General features: G+C 44.3%; 1 protein-coding gene across 3 annotated transcripts in view; it reads left to right on the forward strand.

Moving 5' to 3' along the window:
• Positions 1-21,286, forward strand: part of LOC136011805 (ral guanine nucleotide dissociation stimulator-like 1) — a 58,528-nt gene extending 37,242 nt beyond the window's left edge. For 2 of the 3 annotated variants that reach the window (XM_065674192.1, XM_065674194.1), the window contains 11 exons: positions 1,281-1,384; positions 2,531-2,615; positions 4,928-5,017; positions 9,048-9,134; positions 9,861-9,893; positions 11,201-11,322; positions 12,139-12,228; positions 14,859-15,063; positions 17,268-17,504; positions 18,764-18,878; positions 19,543-21,286. In XM_065674192.1, coding sequence (XP_065530264.1) covers positions 1,281-1,384; positions 2,531-2,615; positions 4,928-5,017; positions 9,048-9,134; positions 9,861-9,893; positions 11,201-11,322; positions 12,139-12,228; positions 14,859-15,063; positions 17,268-17,504; positions 18,764-18,878; positions 19,543-19,730 — 1,356 coding nt within the window. In that variant the 3' untranslated portion in view covers positions 19,731-21,286. The remainder of the gene's footprint in view (positions 1-1,280; positions 1,385-2,530; positions 2,616-4,927; positions 5,018-9,047; positions 9,135-9,860; positions 9,894-11,200; positions 11,323-12,138; positions 12,229-14,858; positions 15,064-17,267; positions 17,505-18,763; positions 18,879-19,542) is intronic. The other variant, XM_065674193.1, reaches the window with a different exon arrangement.
• The last annotated feature ends 2,085 nt before the right edge of the window (positions 21,287-23,371 follow it).

Below are 23,371 nucleotides of genomic sequence, written 5' to 3' on the forward strand. Positions count from 1 at the left end.
AGAATAGCTTTCAGACCATGTGCGTCCTACCTCATGATCTTGAACTTGGCCTTTATGTAGCCAAATTGCATACCTACCTCAGGTGCTGTCTGCCCAGTCAGTCTTCTTAAGCCACACTATAAATGTGGCCTTCTAAGTTGCAGAAATACTTTTTTCTTTTCTTTCCCTTAGGTAAATAAATGGGAGTAAATGTACATGTCTTAAGTGTTCAGTCAGTCTAAATGCAACTCATGAACAGAGTTGCTGATATAGTAAGGTCTGACTTTTGTTTATGCTAAGGTTGCTTTACATTTGTTCGGTCCAATGAAGGAAACAAATCATGTCAATTTTCACTGTAAGGATCCTTTACATAATCAGCATTATCTGTGTTATAATCAACCCCATAAAAATTTGCAGAAGCAAGAATTGTAGTTTGAGTACGTTCTCATCTACATGCAACAGTCAAATTGGCAGGTGTTCTGTCTACTTAATGTGCATGCACAGTGTTTGTGAGAGCTTGTATTTGCAAGAGTTCCTTAAGTCATTGGTGCCCGTGCTCTAGTTCATGGGTCACCAACAGATTGCCAGGAAGGCACCAGTAGATTGCCTTGAAAAGTCCAAGGCCAGACTTTCTCCCTTCCCCTTGCTTCCATCTGCTTTACCAGGAATCTGCTAGGGTGTTAAGAATTAAGCTTTTCAGTATCCTTTTCCATCAAAGCTTTTGCCACAGAGAAGCTGCATAAGAGTTGTCAATGAACCAGCCTCTCAGCTAGCATTTGATCGCAACTCTGGAGAGGCTGGAAAGGTTTTTCTCTTTACTTGTGTATGTACTTGAATAACAGGCTATTCCTGTGCATGTCTTTATTTATAATTGACAGGTGGATGATTGAGGGTAATAGTCTAAATACCACATATGAAGAGGCAAAGCCTGCTTCTTCCCCTAAAGGGTAAAAGGGATTGGTAACTCTAAAGAGCTTTCTAAGAGGTGAACATTTGTGCTTTTTGGCTCTGCTTCATGGACTGGGTTCCCCTTTTATTGTTACTAGGAGAACTGAAAGCTGTAGCGCTAAAATATCACCATAAGTATATGCAAGTGAGGAAAACACTATTAAAGTACCAAGGCCTGAAAGTATTTTGTGGCTGGAGGAGGGAGTGATATTTTTGATGCCAAATATTTGCACTGCTGCCTGCTTAGATGTGAGAACGTGTAGCAAGCATGACACCAGTCAAACAGAAGAGCATAAATGTATTTGTAATGCTGAAATTTAATGCTCCCATGTTTCTAATGGCTTCTTTCACAGGAATGTAGGATCCTGAAGAATTTTTCCTCCTTAAGGGCCATCATTTCAGCACTGCAGTCCAACTCCATCTATCGGCTGAAGAAGACCTGGGCATGCGTTCCAAAGTAAGCCTCTCGCTCTGCTCCTATGGCCAGTCCCAAACAGAGGCAAAAAGCTCATTGTTCTTTCTTTTCATCTTGTTCCTATTCTGCTCCTTTGTGGACATCTGTTCTGTTAGAACTTCTCACTCCTGCGAGGCTCAGACCCCTTTTTTGGGTCTGATTGCTGTGAGCTCTCTTACATATTGAGGGGACAGCTTGCTCTTGGGGATACTGGGTCTGTTCTGTCCTTTATATCTTACTGGATCTTCCACAACCTCTTCCAAAAAGCTGTGGTACCAGCTACTTGACCAGAGCATACACACTGCTCTCAGACAGTCAGCAAAAGAGCCCCATGATACTTGTCTGTTATCTTCTCTCCCATGAAGTTGGAGGAGGTCCAGGTTGCTACAGCCCTCACTAATCCTCTCCTGGTCCTGACGTGTCCTTAAATATATCCCTAAACAGCAAAATCCAAACCTGTATTAAAGACAATACTTCATACATGGGAATACCTGGCATATTTACTGCATGCCAAAGAGACACCAGAAATCTCCTTGTAGGAAAGATGGTGTCATTCAGTTTGGGAGGAATCTGGTCATTCAGTTTGGGAGGAATAGATTTCTTTTCTTTGCCTTTGATAAACAAAGGAAGATGTCACTGCCAGGCAGCAGAGTTCTGCATTTCTCCTAGAGAGGTGGATCTTTTTTTCCATTGCCCTGTGTTGCTGTTCCTGGTCAAAATATTGCCATCTTGTGAACATAATGTTGGACAGTAGAAAGGGACTTGTTCAATTAAAATGCTTCTAGCTTTATGGAGTGCATGGAATAGGGCAAAACCGAAGTATGTAGGATACCTCAGACAGCTGTTTTTCTGTCCCTTGTATCCGTTTACATCCTTTCTTGCAACAACCTCATAGTCTGCAGTGTAATTAAAAACCCTGCTCAGGGTCTGCATGTATATGGTATTTCTAAGTGATGCTGTCAAATAAGATCTACTTTACTGGGAGCACTAGGAAGGTTCATAGGAGTTGTGCAGCATCTCACTGGATGCAGTTTGGTTGTGTTAATCTTTTTATATGCCCAACTGTAAATGATTTGTGAGAAAAAAACAGTGATCTGATCTATTTAGAGTGCTTACTAATGACTCAAACTTTACTTTTTTCCTGTACAGGGACATAATGCTGATGTTTGAAGAGCTGGGTGATATCTTCTCAGACCATGACAATTATCTGACAATCAGGGAACTACTGATGAAGGTGAGAATTAGCTGAGTTGCAAGGCTTGTGAGCTCAGTTAAAGCTGAGGTTAATGTTTTTTCTAACCAGCTGCCAAGGCTCGTCTCTCCCTGAGCTGCTGTATGTGGTGCTTCAGGGGAGACAGGTCCATGAAACGTGTGCTTTTCTGTTGGGCTCAGAGGTGATTTCATTGTTCCTGAAAAAAACCTACACTAGCATTACCTTGTTGAGCTTGGATACCCACAAGCAGCAGGCTGCAGCAGCACAGATTCAGTGGGAACTTGTTCACAAGACAGCAGGTCAGGATCGCTTGGAGCCCTTCAAGTTGAATGTCACACTGCTGTAGTTTGGTAAGGCTCCTTTGGGCATGGTGAAGTCTAGCTCCAGAATAGCTCTATGTGCTGTACTGCACCTGTGACAGCACTGGAGCCACAACCAGAGTGAAGAGGTGCTGTGTGGTATAGTTTTGCTGAAGCGGGTTACAGGTTCACGCTTTGGCTTTATGCTGCTCTGTCTAGAGAGATAAGCCTCTCGCTTGTGTACCTCTTAGCAGACCTGGAAAGGCTCAGGTTTGCCCTGGTGAGTGCAGTGCGGCTCCAGATGAGAATCTCAACTGGGCTGCACCACTGTGGTACTTTTGACTTCACTGGAGCACTGCCCCTCAGCTTCAGCCGAGGAATGAAAGCAAGATGTTTATCCATCTATCCTGTAGCTTTCTCGGACCCAGAAAACGGGACAGGGAATTTTGAAGGAACAGGCTTCCTGCTGTTGTGTGTGGCCAGATGGACAGCAAAGCAGGCTCTCTCTGGAAGTTTGACTTGTATGCTCTCCTGGGTGAATCCCAAGTTCAGGAGCTTGAAAGGAGGGAGGAAGAACAGCAGGGAAAGTTTATATTCTGTAGAAAACTAAGGAATGCTTGCAGCAGTATTTTCTGTTTGCATAAAAATGTTTCCAGAACCTGGCTGATCAGTTTACTTTTTGGCAGTTGTATCCAGTCAATCTGACATTTGTACCTTACCCCCTTGCCTTGGTATCTGAAACACTGTGTTTTGCTCAGGAAGGATGGGTGAGCACATTCAAACCTGTCAATCTGCTTTGTTTACCATGAATTATCCACCTCTGTCAGTAAGTTTTAAAGCAGGTGAGATATTTTGAAAGTAGTGAGAGGAGAAAAATTCCACGGAATAGCTAGAACCTCTCTCCTACTCCTTGTCTTGGACCGCTTTGTAACGACTGGAGTGTTCACGTCCACTGAATCCTTAAAGCCTTTGTTTCATTTTACTATAAATAATCTCTCTAGGGAAGCTGTGTTTGACCTTGCCTACCCATCCTCCAATTTAAATGAAGAGCAGACAAAATGCCATGAGACAGGTCGGCTGGCATGGAGAGAGAGCACTGTGTTCTCCCCAGACAACAGCTCTGCTGCAGGCTGCAGTTTGAGCTTCTGCGCCTGCCTGCCGGCTGCTGCTAGAGAATCTTGAGTTTACCTTTTAAGTATCCTGAAGATACTGAAACAACACTTCTTGTTCACTTGCTCCTGTTTTTTAGCCAAGGAAGGAAATACAGTTTGAGTGATCTGTTCAGTAACCGACTGAGAGAACTAAGCATTGTAATGAGAGTCTCTTTACAAGTGCAGACTGTTGTTTTGTGCCTCTTAAAAGACACCGATAATGATTCATGCCCTATCTAACTTACCACTGGAAAAAAATAACAGTAACTCCCAGCACCCCTTATGGATCCAAGGAAATAAAGGCTACAGGTCTATTGTGAAATACCTCATACATTCATAAGAAAGCTTATATTGCGGAGATAAAAACCTATTACTTTAATTTCCTGTGTGTTTCTGGATTAGTAAATAAGCCACAGGGGGTAGTTGCCAGATCTCTATGTCAGGGCATAAGAAAAACAACAAAGCCTTACATACGGTAGAGATGTTTACTTGTAGTACTCCTGATTAGGAAATTCAACCAAAGTTCTGGGGTCAGGAGTTTCAGGATAGAGTTCAGAAAAGCGTCTAGACACCTGAAGTATATGTAAGCTGCTCTGATTTGAGCTCTTGGGAGATTTTCAACAGCACTTAGCTTTGGCCTGAGTAGAGCCATTTTGCAAAAAATTCCCTTATAGTCATCCTGTGGGATTTTGTCCAAAATTCCCAATCAGTGTATGAGCCCCAGAAAATTAGCGCACATACACACGTTTAGCTGGACAGCAAATGTTTTTGCTGGCCTGGCTTGCCTGGTTAAATGTATTTGCAATTGTTTTACACAAACGTAGTTGCCAGCTTACCGCTTAGCTACTCCGTTAATTGCCTTTAATTCCCTTTTAACTCACAGGAAGGAACATCCAAATTTGCGAATCTGGACAGCAGTGTGAAAGAAAATCAGAAAAGGACACAGAGGCGACTGCAACTTCAAAAAGATACGGTGTGTTTGGGGTCCTTTTTGACCTGGTAACATGATTAACCCTAATTGGTGAATTATAGAAGCAGCAAAACCTAGAAAAGTATTTAACAAAGTGAATGATCTATACTTAATACTCATGAAAGTGCCTCCTGTCAAGAAAAACAATCATATCAATGCTACTGATTAGCTGATACAAAGCAAGTGAACCAAAATGTTTAGACTGAGTATGCAGTCAAATTGTTTGTCCCTGTACGTATATGCCAGAAGCCGTACTGCCTTCATGCTGTGGATCGTAGTAAGCAGGTAATACTATGTGTGCGTACATGTAACGTGCAGAGAGAGAAAAAGAGATGATCCCACACATGCATCCATTTTTCTGGATATACAAACAATTACAAAGTGGGATTCATGCTGCACCCAGCTCAAGCTGTTGGGGCCTAAGCTGACCTGTCAAGCTGTGACAGGAATGGCTTTTAGTGCAACCCAGCTGTCCTTTTACTTCAGCATCACCCGCCTGTGTACTGAAATGCTGGAGGAAATGGATATGCAAAGCATCAGCATTGCCAATGCATTCAGTGATCTGATGCTGGGAATGCTCAAAGATTGCAGGATTTGGTGGATGTATGCAGGGGCCACTTTATGTTCCCTGGTGCCAGTCTTCCCCTGCAAGAGTTAAGTGGGTATATGGACTTGCTTTTCCCGTTCACACTTGAAAATGCTTAACATCCCAGCCTGTTCTTTGGGATGGACACTGAGCCAGGAGTTTGGCCTTAGTTTCAAGTTTTGAGATTTACTAAGCGTGTCATATAAAAAAAAGTAACAAATGATTGATGAATATAAACATGAGTTCCTAAGTTTCAACTCTCTTGTTTCTATCGTACAAGAAAGAATTCCATTAACTGTTCTTGTTAACCCTTAGAGAGAAACACGATGAAAGCCATGCAGTAAAATACATAATGTAAATACTGAAATTCTTGTGATAAAGAAAATCAGCTGTGGCCAGAACAGAAAGCTTTTCACTTTTAAACAAGCTAATGAATCTTCTGCCATACTCGCTTCAAAATTGCACAGACTTTTACAGAGATTGCTTTGTAAAACATACCTGGTTTCCAGTCTGGTGAAAATGGCTTTCATCTCAAAGTTGGCAAAGATTTAAAAGGACAGGGGGAGAGAAATCTGGGATGCTTCTGGAGGCAAAAGTGCTGAATATGATATTCTGTCTATTTGTTTGGAAAAAAATATGGATCGTGTTGGATGGTGCAAACAAGCATTTTGTTCACAAGTTTAGAAACAGCCTGAACAGCAGCCCAGAAAGTCCAAAATTTAAGTAATTAAAATGCAGTGAGTGGCTGGGGAAGACGGTCATTTCTTGGAGGAAGAAAAACGGTGACTTGATTTGTCTTGACTGTCACATGGTGTAACATCATTAAGTAAATACCCACTGGAATGAAGCGGAGAAACTGCTTACATGGGCTAGCTAGGACCATTCCTCAGCTCTTTCTGTTGTAGTAGGCAACCAAGAGACCCTCTCCCTGGTGCTCTACGCTTCTTCCACAAGCAAATTTCCCTGGTGACCCACTGTTAGAAATCAGTGTATGGTGGCAATGCTGTAATTATAAAATCACATGGCAGTATTTGTAAGAAGATCCTGGGCTCCTTAGGATTTGACTTAAATGCTAAGATTGAAGAGGTCCTCAGGACAGTGAGAAGAGTGTGCAGCAAGCTCACTGCCTTGGACTTCAGGAGAGCAAACTTTGGCCTCTTCAGGAACCTGCTTAGTAAGGTTCCATGGGATATAGCCCTAGAGGGCAGGGGGGCCCAAGACTGTTGGTTGATATTCAAGGATCACCTGCTACAAGCTCAGGAGTGCTGCATCCCGACTAGAAGGAAGTGCAGCAGGAGGGCCAGGAGACCTCCTTGGATGGATAAGAGGCTGCTGAGGAAAATTCAAAGGAAAAAAGAGGCTTATCAAAGGTGGAAGCAAGGACAGGCGGCCTGGGAAGAATACAGGGATATTGTCTGGGAAGCTAGGGACCAGGTTAGGAAGGCTAAGGCCCAGTTAGAATTAAACTTGGCCAGGGATGTTAAGAATAACAGGAAGGGATTCTGCAGGTACGTAGCAAACAAAAAAAAGGCTAGGGACAACACAGCCCCCCTGAGGAAGCTATCAGGAGAACTGGCTGCCCTGGATTTGGAGAAGGCTGAGGTTCTGAATGACTTTGTCTCGGTCTTCACTGGCAAAGGCTCTGACTGCACCACCCAAGTCCTGGGAGGCAGACACAGGGACTGTGAGAATGAAGACCTTGGGCCCACTGTAGGAGAGTCATCAAGACCATCTTAGGAACCTGAACATGCACAAGTCCATGGGACCTGATGAAATCCATTTGCAGGCCCAGAAGGAGCTGGCAAATGAAGTTGCTAAGGCACTGGCCATTATATCTGAAAAATCATGGCAGTCAGGTGAAGTTCCCAACGACTGGAAAAAGGGAAATATAACCCCCATTATCAAGAAGGGGGAAATGGAAGACCCGAGGAATTACAGACCAGTCAGTCTCACCTCTGTGCCTGGCAAAATCTTGGAGCACATTCTCCTGGAAGGCATTCTAAGGCACATGAAAAACAACAAGGTGCTTGGTGACAGCCAGCATGGCCTCACTAAGGGGAAATCCTGCCTGACCAATTTGGTGGCCTTTTATGATGGCGCTACAGAACTGATGGACAGGGGTAGAGCAGTTGATGTCATCTACCTGGACTTGTGCAAAGCGTTTGACACTGTCCCACACGACATCCTTCTCTCTAAATTGGAGAGATATCAATTTGTTGGATGGACCACCCGGTGGATAAAGAACTGGCTGGCTGGCCGCACACAAAGAGTTGTGGTCAATGGCTCAATGTCTGGCTGGAGACCGGTAACGAGTGGTGTCGCTCAGGGATCAGTGTTGGGACCGGTCTTGCTTAACATCTTTGTCGCAGACATGGACAGTGGGATTGAGTGCGCCCTCAGCAAGTTTGCTGATGACACCAAGCTGTGTGGTTTGGTTGATATGCTGGAGGGAAGGGATGCCATCCAGAGGGACCTCGACACGCTTGTGAGGTGTTCTGATGCCAACCTTATGAAGTTCAACCATGACAAGTGCAAGGTCCTACACCTGGGTCGGAGCAATCCCAGGCACAGCTACAGGTTGGGCAAAGAAGAGATTCAGAGCGGCCCTGCAGAGAAGGACTTGGGGGTGCTGGTCGATGAGAAAATGAACATGAGCTGGCAGTGTGTTCTTGCAGCCCAGAAAGTCAACCGTATCCTGGGCTGCATCAAAAGGAGCGTGACCAGCAGGTTGAAGGAAGTGATCCTGCCCCTCTACTCTGCTCTCGTGAGGTCTGTGTAGAGTTCTGCTGTCCTGAACACAAAAAGGACATGGAACTGTTGGAACAAGTCCAGAGGAGGGCCACAAGGATGATCAGGGGACTGGAGCACCTCCCATATGAAGACAGGCTGAGCATGTTGGGTCTGTTCAGGCTGGAGAAGAGAAGGCTGCGTAGAGACCTCATAGGAGCCTTCCACTATCTGAAGGGGTCCTATAGGGATGCTGGGGAGGGACTCTTCATCAGGGATTGTAGTGATAGGACAAGGGGTAATGGGTTGAAACTTAAACAGGGGAAGTTTAGGTTGGATATAAGGAAGAAGTTCTTTACTGTAAGGGTGGTGATTCACAGGAACTGGTTGCCCAAGGAAGTTGTGAGTGCTCCATCCCTGGCAGTGTTCAAGGCCAGGCTGGACAGAGCCTTGGGTGAGATGGTTTCGTGTGAGTTGTCCCTGCCCATGGCAGGGGGGTTGGAACCAGGTGATCTTAAGGTTCTTTCCAACACTAACTGTTCTATGATTCTATAAATTCTGGATTAGATACTGAGGAATACATGTAATGAAAGAAAACATAATTTGTAAGACCACTGTTTAAGCAGAGTACTTGTACTTCATTTTTTTATACAGGAGCATTCTAGCATTTTAATTATTACCACTTGTCAGTCAATCCAGCTTTGCTCTGATCATTTGCAGGGAGTAATGCAAGGCACGGTTCCTTACCTTGGGACCTTCCTCACTGATCTCATCATGCTTGACACAGCCCTTCCGGACTATGTTGAGGTAATTTGGCGTGATTTTTTGAATCCTCCCTGCCTTCCCACCACTGTGTGTGTCTGTTCCCCTATCTTCTACTGGGAAGGAGTATGCAGCTTTATTAGCAACAAGAATCTTGAGTGCAGGTATCTCAAATGAAAAGCTTAGCATTGTATTTTGTCTTGGTTTCCTAGGTTAGAAAGGATGAAGATGGTAGGTTTTCCATTTTTCTGTTTTATTTTCTGAAAACATTTTAGGTATAATGATTTCTGTGAATAACTGGTAAAATACACAGAATGACAAATTCAGCTCTTCAGACCGATCAGTGAAGTGCTTCAGTATTGACTCAGACTTGTCACTCTTGGCAGTTCCCTTCTGTCCATGCTTTGTGTTCAGTTGGTGAACTCACTGAGGAACACTGCTAAACTGAAAGCCCAGCCAAAAGCCAAGTTTGTTTCTTGCATTCAAAATCCTGCTAGTGTTCTTCAGACCTGATCTCAATACAGCTTCTAGGAGCACTCTTGTGCTTTTCCTTTTGGGCAGACTGCCATTTAGGCCATGAGGACAGATATCCTTTGGAGACTCAGATGAGTGTTGTGGTTTATACCAGATCTGAAAACAGCTATTTTTTGAAGGTGCTTACTCAGGGCAGGTCTGTGCTTTACATAAACTTTGCTACTTCTTCCTGTTTGTGATGAAATTCAACTGAGCGTGTGCTCTTCTACTCTGATCCCTTCTCTTTCCTCCTAACAGGGTGGCCTGATAAATTTTGAGAAGAGACGAAGGGTAAGCTGAACATTCTGTGATTTTAAGTTTAGTGAGGCCTCTTCTAGAGTGAGGCCGTTTGTCTTTGCTCAGGCATATACAACAGCTGTTAATTTTATTCAAGTTCATGAGAAAAGAATCGATCCTAGAAATGCTGTGAGCCTCTGCCAAACTCTGTGTGTGGGGATGGTGCAGGAAGAGAACCTATTTTTTAGATGTGAGCAACAGGGGAAGAGGAGCTCAGGCCACTTACTTCCATGGGATTTACATCTGTGGCATAAGACTATGCGTTGAATAAGACCTGGTGGCATGAGAACTTTGCATTCCAGAAGATACAGTTTGTAAATATCTTCCTTCTGCTGCAGTTAACTATTTGTAGGTAAAAGGCTGCAGAGAATGAACTAGGTACATAGGACTGAGAAATAAATGCTGTCTTTCCTTTCAGCCTGATCCTTGTTGGTCAGATAGATAATGCTATGTAGGAGTAAAGGTACTAAGGCTGCATTTGTCTAAAGTAAGTCCCGCCAAATCTCCCTTCTGGGGTCTGAAAGGAGACTTGGATTTGGCTGTGATGGAGCCATTTCCTTCCCTTAACTGCTTCAGTTCTACAGGCCACTTCTTGGACTTGCCTTGTATGTACAGCTAAATAGCTCAGGATGCTAATAATGCAATACAGGTGCTTCTCCACGGCCATCAGTCCAGCTTCATACAAACCAGTGCCAAAGCTTCCCTCTGAACCATGATGAATACTCAGCTCCGTACCTACATCCTGATTCTATAGCCTCCTCTAACACAAGGCAGTTTTAAGGATTATTTTGGCAAAGTGTGTATGCACATTCTAGTCACCTGTATTAAGGGTGGCATTTTACGTTCCTCTGGTGCAAGTTTGAGCGCACAACGTGCAAAGTTGAGGAGGATCAGATTCTGCTTTCATCCCAGGCACCCCTAATTATTACCCTTGCTTGGTGCCTGAGAACCACTTAAGTTCAGAATATGATTCTTCTCTCAGAGCTGGTCTGGCTAGCACAGGGGTGAGAGGGTAGGTTAGGCTGAAGGTTTTATGACCTTTGCTACTCTTGTTCCTAGAGGAACAACCAGCAGTGCTGCTGTTTGGTGGGTTTGCACCAGCATTACACTTCAGTTGGTACTTAAGAAAGGACTTCACTGTTTGAAAAACTGGTTCTTGAAATTGTCACTCATCTGAAACTGAACTTCAGGTCAAACTAAATTTGTCCTGGCGCTTTTGGTCTGTATGTTTATTATATGAATGAATTTTGCTTTATCTTGTTTTCTACTTAGAATTTATTTTTGATTATGTATTTTCTTAGGAATTTGAAGTAATTGCCCAAATAAAGCTCCTACAATCAGCATGTAACAGCTACTGCATGGCACCAGACCAAAAATTCATCCAGTGGTTCAGAAGACAGCAGCATTTAACTGACAAGGAGAGGTAGGTTAAGTCCTGCTGGCGAAGCAGGCTTTTCTTACTCCGCACCCACCTGCAAATAGGTTATGTCAGCCTTTAGTTATCCTCCTAAAGGGGCTTGTATATACTGCTGCTCTGGGAGAGTGAAAATACATCTGCTTTCTGCTAAGCAGCTGTAGAAAACCAGTTGAACACTTAGCAGGGTTTAGTTTTGAAATCGGATATCAGACCTGACTTTGAAGTATGATAGTCTGTTGGGTCTAGGCTGTCTGTATGCCCAGACGTGTGCTCAGACGTTGATCCTGGGAGATGTCAAGATGCAGTCACTGAGCCTTCAGCTGGTAGATGCAGGCAGCAGGTAGCCACAGCCACGCAGAGCTCACTGAATGCTTGCCAGATAAATGTCTCCCCAGGCATTTGGGGTGGGTTTTGCAGCCCTGCTGAATTCTATGGTCCTGCACGTGCTGCTAGGCCAATCTGAGACAATTTACTTATGCATTTTAATATCTCCATTATGTAGATGAATACCCCTCTGCTGCACTAAGAGTGTAAACGCAGATACATGCTGCACTGTACTGAATCATACTAAAAAACTATGTCAGCTTATCCATGATGAACATAATCCAAAAAATGCACTAGTTGTTAAAACTATTCTAAAGAAGTGAAATATCCCCTTCACTGTGGTAAAATGAACACACAGCTATGTTCCTCTCTGTGGAATTGCAGCCTGTGAAGTAGGAATACCTGAAGGTTTCTCAAATTTCTTGAATATTGCTACTTTGAGATCTCTGACTAATAGTCTTGCCTGTAAAAATTAACTCAGTGGCTTCTGTTCTGCAGTTACGACCTTTCACGTGAGGTTGAAGCAGCTGCTGACACCAGCACCACATCACCAAAATCTCGGAAAAGCATGGTGAAGAGGTTCAGCCTGTGAGTATAACGGAGGAAAGGGCATTTGGTATTTGATCTATTCAGGCTTATATTAACACAAGTAGTACTCATTTCACCAGCTGAAAAACCTGGCTGGGGATCCAGAGCACTGAATTGCTTCAAGAAGACACCATCAGCTAGAAATGCAAACTTCTGAAGCTCTCTCTGTCTACTATTATAAGTAATCATGAGGATTATTAATGACAAAAGAGATTAGAAACAAGCAAGCCTTTCTAAGCTGTCAGAAAAAGGAACAATTTTAGTGCTAGTTTATAAATTCAATATCTATTGTGTAATAACTTCCCTGAATGCAGTAGCAAAACAAAGTAAAGGAGAATGAAGTCTGGCCTATTATTAGTCTAGTTTGCTATACACATGCAAAAAATTCCTTGCAGGGTTTTAATATGAAAACTGAGGTTATCAAAAAGGCATTTGATAAGGGAAACAATCTGCCTAACTACCTTTAAATTAAAGAAGGAAAAAAAAACCATGGGAATGTGGTCCGATTTTGTCTTATACCACAGAGATTCAAACAGAAGATGGGTGGAGAATGGGGGCATACAGCTCAACAGACATGGGAAACAATAGACTAGCAAGAATTCAGGGAAAGCTGCAGGGAGTGAAAGCAAAGACCAAGGACTGACGTAAAAATATCTTCAGGGTGAGAAATTTGAACTTGATGTGAGAGGACATATGAAGGGACTCCCGTATATCAGCGGCATAATCAAGATGAGGGGGAAAACGATGAAGTTGACTGCACTACCATCTCTTAACTGTCCTTTCCTGCTTGACTCTTGTACATAGTTTCCTCAGAACAGTCAGTTGCAGTTCACTTCATATCAGTGCTACTGCAGGTTAGGGTCTGAAAGAAGAATAGATGTTTTCAATCTAGAGTTTTCAGTTCTGATACACAAAAAAAAATCCAGGAAGCTGTTCAGAAAGTGTTTCAATGAGTCAGTCTGAGTTGGTGATAGGACGATGTGACCTTTGAAGATGACGGTGCCTGTCATTTGGGTCTCCCTTCGCCTGTGCCTAAACTGTGCACAGGAGGTGTTGCTGGAGAGCATAGGCTTTATTCTTTCGTTTCTGATTGTGTTTCAGTGTTGTGTTGTCATTTACCGTACTGTGTTTGTTTGCACTGTGCAGTCTTTGTCTAAAGAGTTGTTTCATCTGCACGCTGAATGTGTTTTCATGCAAATCAATACTGTAGAAAAGGCTGGTATAATTCATCCCAGGAACAGCGAGTGACACCTCTCTAAATTGTCTTAAACCATTAACTGCATGCCAACTAACATCTAATTCACCTTGTTTCTCTACTTAACATATTATACAAGTTTGTTTCCTTCCTTTGACACTCCTTTAAATTTATTTGAGCTGCATTTAGAAATGAGTCTCAGAGAGAATGAGCAAGCCTGTAATTTACACTTTCTTCAGACTCTTAGAGAAACTGGTAGCTGTGGCTCCTTTATTAAGTGAAAAATTTGCAGCAGGGATGAATTTGCCTTTTGAAACCTTTGCCTTGTGTATGGCCATGCATCACCTTTCATGCATGTCGTGGTTTAAACAAAGTCAGCCATAAATCACGCAGTCGTTCACTCACTCCTCCCCTTCTTGCCCTCCCCCTGCTCCTGGAGGGACAGAGAGGAGAATCGAAAAGAATGCAACTCCCACGGGTTGAGATAAGAACAGTTTAGTAACTAAGGTATAACACAAAACACTACTGCTACCACGAGTAATAATAATGCTAAAGGAAATAACAAGGGAAGAGAATACAACACCTCAGCAGCAGTCAACTGATAACTCACCCAACCCCACCCGGCCGAGCACCGACCCATACCTCGTCCAACCCTGCAGTCCCAGCCCTTCCGGGTAACTCCCGGTTACATCCTGGGCATGACGTGCTGTGGTATGGAATACCTCTTTGGTCAGTTTGGGTCAGGTGTCCTGTCTCTGCTTCTTCCCGGCTTCCCCTCCTCCCTGGCAGAGCATGAGGCTCACAAAGTCCTTGGTCAGACTAAAACATGTGAGCGGTAACTAAAAACATCGGTATTATCAGTGCTGTTCCCAGGCCAAAAGTCAAAACACAGCGCTGCACCAGCTACCAAGAAGGAGAAAAACAACTGCTGCTGCTGAACCCAAGATAGTGCACTGTTTCACTCACTCATGGTGACTGAGTAGGTCTTGAGCTGCCTTGTGTACGCAGTCCTGGCCTGCTGTCAGGGTGTGACAGTAGTGCAGGACTGCATAAGGTGGAGCCAGCTGCCATGCCTCGAACTTGCCCCTCATCCCGTGTTTTGTGAACACATCGGATTTACCATCAATCATTTCCTAGCAAATGAGTCTGAAAATCTAACAGTCCAAAGAGGAGCCTTGTTTGTGACACTGGGACATTAGCTATGATTTTGGCCTTGCAGCTGGTGGGTGTGCTAGGTCAAGAAGGTATTATGTTAGTGTATAACAAGCTCTCTTGACAAACTGTCTAAACAACATAGAGGAAATGAAAACAACAGGACAATGGAGGTAGGAAACCAAAACAATACATAGGACTTTTGAACCAAGTGACAGCTTTGCTTAGCCCAGCTCTGTCATGCTTTCACTTACTGGCTTTTATGCTTTGTTTTCTATACCAGACTGTTTCTAGGCTCTGAGATGATTGCCCATAGCACACCCATCAAAGAGCAGCCCAAATCTACCCCAGGTGGGAGCTCTGGTGAAAGCACAGACTCGGCCACTGTTTCATCATGTGAGTTTAACCACTCTGAAGCTGAAGACGTCTGCATCGGTCCTGTAGACACTCCTGACACTCTTGACACTCCTCATGAGTCTCAGAAAAAGGTACAGTCTGGGCCTGTTGCCAGCAACATATATATATAAAAAAATTATAAATTCTTTCCTGTTAGGGTGGTGAGACACTGGAATGGGTTGCCCAGGGAGGTTGTGAGTGCTCCATCCCTGGCAGTGTTCAAGGCCAGGTTGGATGAGGCCTTGTGTGGGATGGTTTAGTGTGAGGTGTCCTTGCCCATGGCAGGGGGGTTGGAACTAGATGATCTTGAGGTCCTTTCCAACCCTAACTATTCTATGATTCTAAATATGTATAAACATATATAAATAGCATGTAAGAGGCTGTTGACACACAGGCAGGCCCTAGACGCTTTCCCAAGCCTGTTGGTCTTGGCTAGAGCATTGCTTTGAGTGGAATGGAGAGACTCTGGAAATAGATGTGTAAAAATGGAAGCAATGCAGTCAGGATTTTTGCACAATCCTTTCCGTGTTGCTCAGATACGAGGCAGACTGAAGTTCTCCTTCCCTGAAACCTCATGTTCTTGTGCTTGGCAGTGTTCTTCGCTTGGGTAAGACCATAGAGAAGCACAAGATGAATTTTTCTTTCAGTCTCTAACTCTCCATTTTGAGAGGGATGGGGCAGGTTAGTGACAGTTCTGTCTTCTAGCCTGGAGTGAAGAGCCTGAGCATCGCACTCGCTTATGCCACATTAGCAGTAAAATGGACAAGAGGATTTATAAGTCCCCACAAACAAAACCAAATGAAACAGGAGATGGGATCAGCTGAAGAGTAGTAAGATCAACAGCCAGTCATTGTCTCCTTGAATATCTCAGGGTTGATGACTTACTCTGCTGTCAGGAGCCTGCTTTTGTGTCCATCCTCAACCAGCTGTAGCTGGAAAAGGAAGTTCGGCTTCAGCAGCAGCTGTGTGCTCACAAAGCTCAGCTGCAGTAAGGCTGTGCCTCCACTCTGGGAAAGGTGTCTTCTAGGTGTGGAAGCATGTGTGCATTGGTAATGGCCTAACCCCGGGGAAGACAGAGCAGCTGCAGTTGCCCACGTGACAGGCAGGTACGGTCAGGGTTGACTAATAACCCTGTGGGTTTGACCTCCTATGAGCTGCCCCTGCCAAAATGAACGCCTTGCCTTGACTCAGGTTAATTTCACTTGGAAAGTCAGTATCCAGCATGGAGCTGCTGCACCTCCTCCTGCACACCAGCTCACTCTTAGCACATGCAGCCAGTGTCTTACACAAAGTAACTGAACCAGGGCGCCTGGAATCCATCCCATTTTGCAGAGAAGGCAAAGCCCTGCACCCTGGCAGCTGGGACACGCAACGGCAAAATCAGTGTGAGGCTGAAGCTGTGTTTGTGCTGAGAGCAGATAGGTGGGGTGTGCGCTGTGACCATCCAGAGACAAACTATACAGACAGGAAAATGGCAGAAGGGACCTGATAGGGGGAGCCACACACACACTGCCCTTTTGAACTAAATTCTGTTAACTGTATTGTTGAAGCCCTTTTCAGGGATGTTTTCTTGAAGAGAGTTATTTTGGGTTTAACTGATGGGTATTTTAAATTACATTGTACTAAATGTTCTTAAATCAAATTAAGCAAAAATCCCAAGCACTGGCATCCATAATTTTTTTAAACTGTTTAGCTGGAACAGTTGCTAATGATGGTTTTGATAAGCAAGTTGGGAAACGGAAGATCCTCTCAGCAGTTCTTGAACAAGGCCAAGAAAGAGAATGGCCAAGCCCTGAGAAAGGTGGGAGGAAGGAAGGAAGGAAAGAATAAGAAAGGAAGGGGGCAAATTTCACTAAGGAGAGACTATTCAAGGAGAAATGGCAGACAGGGAGATGTGCGTGCATCTTCACTCCTGTAAAGGCTACAACCTGGCGCAGGAGCAGTGATGCCCGTGACTCCCTCTGTTCTTTCCCAGCCGGGGTTGCCTACAACCTGATTCTGTTTATCTGCTGCCACCTCCTGGCCTGCTCCAGAGCCACCTCTGGGAGGCAAGAGCAAGCGCTGCACGGTGGGCAGCGCACCGAATTGGAAATCAGTTTTCATGAAAATGGTGAAAAGAATCAAACGAAGTTCACTTTTTCTGAGGCAAGGAATACCACTGCCAGTCTGCTGGGCAGAGTGCAGATGACTGAGGTTTTCTATATGCCTTCTGCTTTCTCAAGTTCTTTCTCCAGAATTACTCATGCAGACAGAAAAGATTTCCGGCTTGTGACAGTGTTTTTCTTTCTTTGTGTAGCTCTCTGACTCCTCCACCTCCAGTTCCATCAGCTACTCTATGGATGCATCTCCCTTGGGGGTGGCATCTGTAATCTCAGCTCCTGCCGTGCTGTTCTCCAGTGACAAGTGCTCTAACTCTGTGACACCCATTACTTCAAAAGAACTGTCTCCTGTTTACAACCAGCAGAACAAAGATATGTGCATCATCCGAATCAGCACAGAAGACAACAATGGCAATATGTACAAGAGTATCCTGGTGAGTGGTGTGGAACAGCAAAATGCTGTTAGTGTAGATGATGTCCTCATCCAGGGCTTAAACAAATGGTGCTTTTAGTTCTTAAAGCACCTGTTCACCGAGCTGACTAATCAAACCTGCCTTGCAAGGGAAAATTACAAACATTACAATTTAAAATATGTGGAGCATAGTATGAGAATTTTGGAAATAGCATCTTTGTGGAAGTTACGGTCTGGAAATTAAAGCTTGTGCTTTATCAACAAGTTCAAACTGAAGCATTCTGATCAAGGATTGGCTTTGAGGCTCCTGCCTTTCTGCAAGTGCTAGATGCTTTAGCTCTGAATTTGTGTGAGAGTTTTGACACAAGGCACCACGTGCCAAGCTGCTCCCCAGCTTTCCCTAGGAGATGGTTTCTGGAAATAGGGGGCTGTACACAGGGAAGCTGACAAGCCCTATAATTACTCATCTTCTCTCTGTGGCAAAGGTTGCCAGACGAGCAGCAACCAGTGTTTCCATTGTGGAAAGGTGCTTCCCTTGATGCTGGTTCCACAGAAGGGCTCTAGCAGTGGTGGGCCAGTTGCATGCAGGTCTGTGTGGGACCACGGGCAACGTGACTCGCCTGTACTGTACACGATCTCTGAAGTTAATCCTGATGGACACTCAGCTGCTGAACAAATGCTTTTGGTCACCTGTGGCATGTGGGAGGGATGTAACAAACACAGAGGGATCGTTCTTAGCACTTTTTAGCTACCTTACAATTTTAATGGTCTGATGTCTCCAAATTGCGGAGGTGGTCCCCGCTAGCCTGACAGATATGGTTACTGGCAAGACCAATCTTCCTTCTGACTGCATAAGCTTCTGAAGGGAGCCCAGTGTCTGATCGGGATGCACAGTGCTTCCACAGCAGACAATAAACACAGTCAACAGGCCAAAAATCTTTGCAGGATGTCAAAGAAAGTATTTAGGACAGGAGACTGCAGATTAATTGATGGCACAGCTATTTAAGTGGACTTTTTATGGCTAGGTGAGAGCAGCATCTCATCTCTCAACGAGTTTGCTCTGTGATTAACTACTGCTTCTTCTAATAGAGTATCTGTCACCTTGAACTAAAACCACCAAATGTCAGTACCTAGTACCTTGTTACTGACCTATCATTTTTTCAGTTCTCTGAAGTGTTTCCTAAGACCAAGCAGTTTGCAGAAAGGCAGGCCTTTGCTAATTGCCAAATTGTTATATAGCATGGACAAGCAGAAGTTCTAATTGCAATTCTGTCTTTTCAGCTAACTAACCAAGACAAAACTCCTGCTGTTCTCCAGAGAGCTCTGTTAAAGCATAACCTGGAATCTGATGCAGCTGAGGACTATGAGCTTGTACAGGTCATCTCTGAGGATAAAGGTGGGGAATGAGAACTCTGCTACTGCTCGAAAGGTTCTGCTGGATTTTGAAGGAAAGAGCAAAATGTGAAGCAATGTTAGAAATGCCATGGAATGTCACAGCTGGCAGTGAGACTAATTGCCAGGGATACACAGGGATGATTTATTATGACAGCCAGCACATTGTTTCAAATAGGCAGAGCACACTTGTGGGTTGCCAGGTAAACGTTTGTATGTGCACTGTGACAGCAGAGCTCTTGACTGAATGGCAGCTGCTCTCTGTCCCTGAGCACAGCCAGCCACCAGGGTCAGGTGGCAGAGTGCAAACTCCCCAGCGATCAGGGCAGGCCCAGATCCTACCGATGTTATCAGGACATGCAAACAGAGGAGCTCTGAGTACAGTGTCCTCTTGGAGTGGCTGCCGGGTCCTCTGCCAGGCTGGCCATAGCCTGGATTTGTCCTCCATCTCCTGTCCTCTGCAACCCTGCTCCCCTTCTTTGTGGGGCAGCTGCTGTGGGTGCCACCTGATGCAGCTCTGGCTGAAGAGGCACAGCAGAACAAGAAATGGGGCCCAGTACTACCTGGCTATGTACACTCAATCTTTTCACCTGGTCCCTGTTCTCTTGCAGCTTTCCTTCTATGTGCAATACTACAAATCAACACTTGCTCTGGTTCCTCTTTTGCAGAGCTGGTGATCCCGGACAACGCCAATGTGTTTTACGCCATGAACAGCCACGTGAACTTCGATTTTATCCTGCGGAAAAAAGCTTCGGTCGACGTGGATTTGAAAATGAGGAGCCACTGCAATCTAACACTCCCGAGAACTGCCAAACGGGGGTGTTGGAGCAATAGGCTCAGTAAAATTACACTGTGAGGGAGGCAAGGCCACAGGGAGAGCTGGCTGAGGCTTCTCCCTTTGCTACCATCCAGTATTACAGAAAAACAGCAGATGGATTTCTCAGTATTCAACTTTGAAAACAGAAGACCTACAGCCAGCGAGGTGTCTTTTCTCCCTTGCAGCCTTATATGGACAGACAGATGTGGATTTACAGGACACTAGGGACTGGAATTTTTTGTTGTTGTTTCGTTTTGCACATTAGCCAGGGAAGGTGAGAGCCCCAGTTAAAGGGGAAAACAGGACTGCAACGTTGGTCTAAGGAACATGACACAAACCAACTCTTTTTGTGAGAAAGCATTTTACTTTGTGCCAGTATTACGCAGAAGAAGGTCTAAACTTATTTTTATAAAATTGGAGAAGAAAAGTCTCAGTACAGCTGTGCCGGAACTAAGGAGGAGGTCCCAGCCAGCCTCCAGCTGACTGATGGGAGCACTAATTTGCAGAAGGTGTGGCTGAGCTGAGTGCCAGTGGCAGTTGCTGCCTCCAGGAGGCATTTGAATTTACGAAAAATCAGGATGGGTACTCATCACTGGGGACAGCAGAAACTGCAAGCATGTGTATTGCTCTCTCACACAGCTGGCACACTTCTGTTTGCACTTGTTCGGCACCAGAAAATTGCCTATTTTGGGTTTTTTTTTCCCCCAAAGAATTTTAATAAAACAGACTGCACTTGCTTTTGGGTGAATGTCATAGTTTGTTCATGAACAAGGCAAACAAATGCTGCTTGTCGGGATTTAGGTCTTGTCTTAATGCCACTGCAGGGTGGTTATCCTTTTACTTTGCTAACCCACTGAACAGAAATCAATGCCTTTTGCATGTACCCTTAAATGACTGATGAACCTCTTTTTTAATGTGCAATCACTCTTCAAGAGCAAAACTTTTAACTCACATTTTCATTCATGAGGGGACAGTACATGACCTTTTATTTTAGAAGTGAGTATTGAGATAGCCAGGTTTTAAGCATTACCCCAGCCAGTGATTTTTATATACTTGTAGCATTATTATGCGTAATCTACAGACACCTCCCTTGTTCTTTATATGCATCTATTAAAGGAATTCCCAGACACAGGACATCCTGTCAGCTGGAATAGAGAATTTAATCATCTGTTCTCTGTGAAACTTTAACAATTTCCGAATCTTTCCCCAGAACACTGGCTTCCTTGAAGTCATAGAGATTTTGTTTTTAAAAGCCGTAAATAAGACATCAGATCGTAAGCAGCCCTGATGGAAAAGGCTATCTTTGAGATACATTAGTATTAGTTAAATCAGACTCAGATACTGCATTTTATCCCTGCCTGGGCTTTGTTTCCTTCCAGTTGTGTGGCACCGATTTTCAAAACTGGGCTCAGGTTACATGCTTTGCATCAGGGTCAATGATGCAAACATCACGATCACGCATGATCGTTAATGTTTTACACACCTATAAGGTTTGTCACTTCTGTTTACAGGTCGCACCATGTACGTCCTAGTCGGAATAGTTTAAGAATTCCAATTTAGGTTTTATTGAGACAGTGAAGGCAGTGAGTTTGTAACTGAGCTTTAACCTCTGCCCAGAGTTAGGGCAAAATTAGAACAGAAGTTCAATTTTCTTTGCATTTCAGTGTAAGCATCATTGATGTCTGTACGGTATCATTTCTAAAGTATAGTATTGCTCACTCAAAGGTGTGTGTCTGTGTTAAGGTGAAAGTTGGATGTTCTTGATTTTAAAATTACACTTTCCATAAGGTTATATATGAAAAAGATGGTTTTTAATTGCTTTCCTGCAATCTTTATACATAAGTGTTAAAACTTTTTCCACTAGTATTTGCCTCGAGTTAGTCTATGTTCTTACCTTAGATTTTCTTACTGTGTGTCAGGTTGGGGGCTTTGTTTTTTTGGTGTTGGTTTCAGGTTTTGTTTAATGCCTCACACCACCTCTGTCTCTCTGTTTACTTAATCGCTTTTACTGTTGGAACTTCTTCCAGCTCCCACAGCTCATCTTCCCTGCTCCCTTAAGAACTTGAAATGCCACATTTCAGCTGCATGCCCTGTAGGTGTAACCCTTCCTTCAGCTACGACCTTTCTTCAGCTTTGCTTTCATTTTCAACATCACACCCAGTAACAAGGTATGGACTGGTTGTAACACCACCAGCATTACTGGCGTGCATCTTCTTCAAATTCCTACAGTTTTTTATGAGGGTGGCTTCTGTGTTTCGACAACAGTGGGGCTAGAAACGGCTGTCCAAGTAAACCAGTGTTGTGGTTTAAGTCCAGCCAGTAACTCAGAACCACACAGCTGCTCACTCACTTCCCGCCTGCTTCCTCCCCCAGCTCCCAGAAGGATGCGGAGGACAGTTGAAAGAATAGAAGTCCCATGGGTTGAGATAAGAACAGTCCAGTAACTAAGTTACTACTGCTACCACCAATAATAATAATGATAAGGGAAATAACAACGGGAGAGAATACAGTTGCTCACCACCTGCTGACTGATACCCAGCCTGACTCGAGCAGCAATCTGGGCTTTCCAGTCAACTCCCCCCAGTTTATATACTGGGCATGACGTGCTGTGGTATGGAATACCTCTTTGGCTAGTTTGGGTCAGGTGTCCTGTCTCTGCTTCCTCCTGGCTTCCCTTCCTGGCAGAGCATGAGACTCAGAAGTCCTTGGTCAGACTAAACATTACTGAGCAACGACTAAAAACATCGGTGTTATCAGCGCTGTTCCGAGTCAAAAGTCAAAACCAGAGCACTGCACCAGCTACTGAGAAGGAGAAAAATGACTGCTACTGCTGAACCCAGGATAGTCAGTATCACCTCCGCTACCCATCGAGTTGCAGCAGGTTATCATGAGCTCTATGTAAGCCAGGTGCATGCTCCAAGACTGCAATGAGCTTGAGAGCTAAAGGTAAGCGTCAGGATACTCTGAGGGAAATGGCTAGAAGCTCCGCAGCAGAGAGAACCCAGGTCCTCTAGGACCTCAAGGAGTGGGAAGACAGTAACAGTAAAGTAAGTTCCTTACTTCATCAAATCCCATCTTGTCAGGCTGCTTTGGGAGGAACAGAGACATACTGACAGAGTTCAATGGGAGGACAATCGACTGAAAGACAGGAGACTAGCAGGGCTAGTTTGTACTGTGCCCTGAACATGACAGGAAAATCCCAGAGACACCAGCAAGGAGAAAAGATGCTTTCTAAAGGAGGCCATAATATGACATCCTTCCACTCAAAAGCTTGTGCAGCTGCTTCTTCAAGGAGCTGAATCTGAAGGTGAGAAAACAGAGAGAACATGCAAAGTCTCTCCTCGGAGCAGATGCCTTTTTGCAAGAGAGAGACCCACCCACTGCTCGGCTCGTTCACTGGCAATGTCCCAGCAACCTGTGCTCAGCAAAACGCTGTTCCCTCTGCACTGTCAGAGGGTTTGCTCACGATCAGCTATAACTGCAGCCACACTGGGCCTGATGTCACATCAGGCAGCACACGCTAAACCTACATCCAGAGAAGCCAAGGGAAAGTATTTTGTTGCTTTTCATTGAGCTCTGGTAACATCTTTTATTATTTAACCACAGTCTGAAAGCCACTTTGTTTTTTGTTTGTTTTTTCTTTTTCTTTCAAAGCCTTTCTTTTTCTTTTTTTTTTTTTT

Source organism: Lathamus discolor, chromosome 3, assembly GCF_037157495.1.
Source record: "Lathamus discolor isolate bLatDis1 chromosome 3, bLatDis1.hap1, whole genome shotgun sequence".
Lineage (NCBI taxonomy): Eukaryota > Metazoa > Chordata > Aves > Psittaciformes > Psittacidae > Lathamus > Lathamus discolor.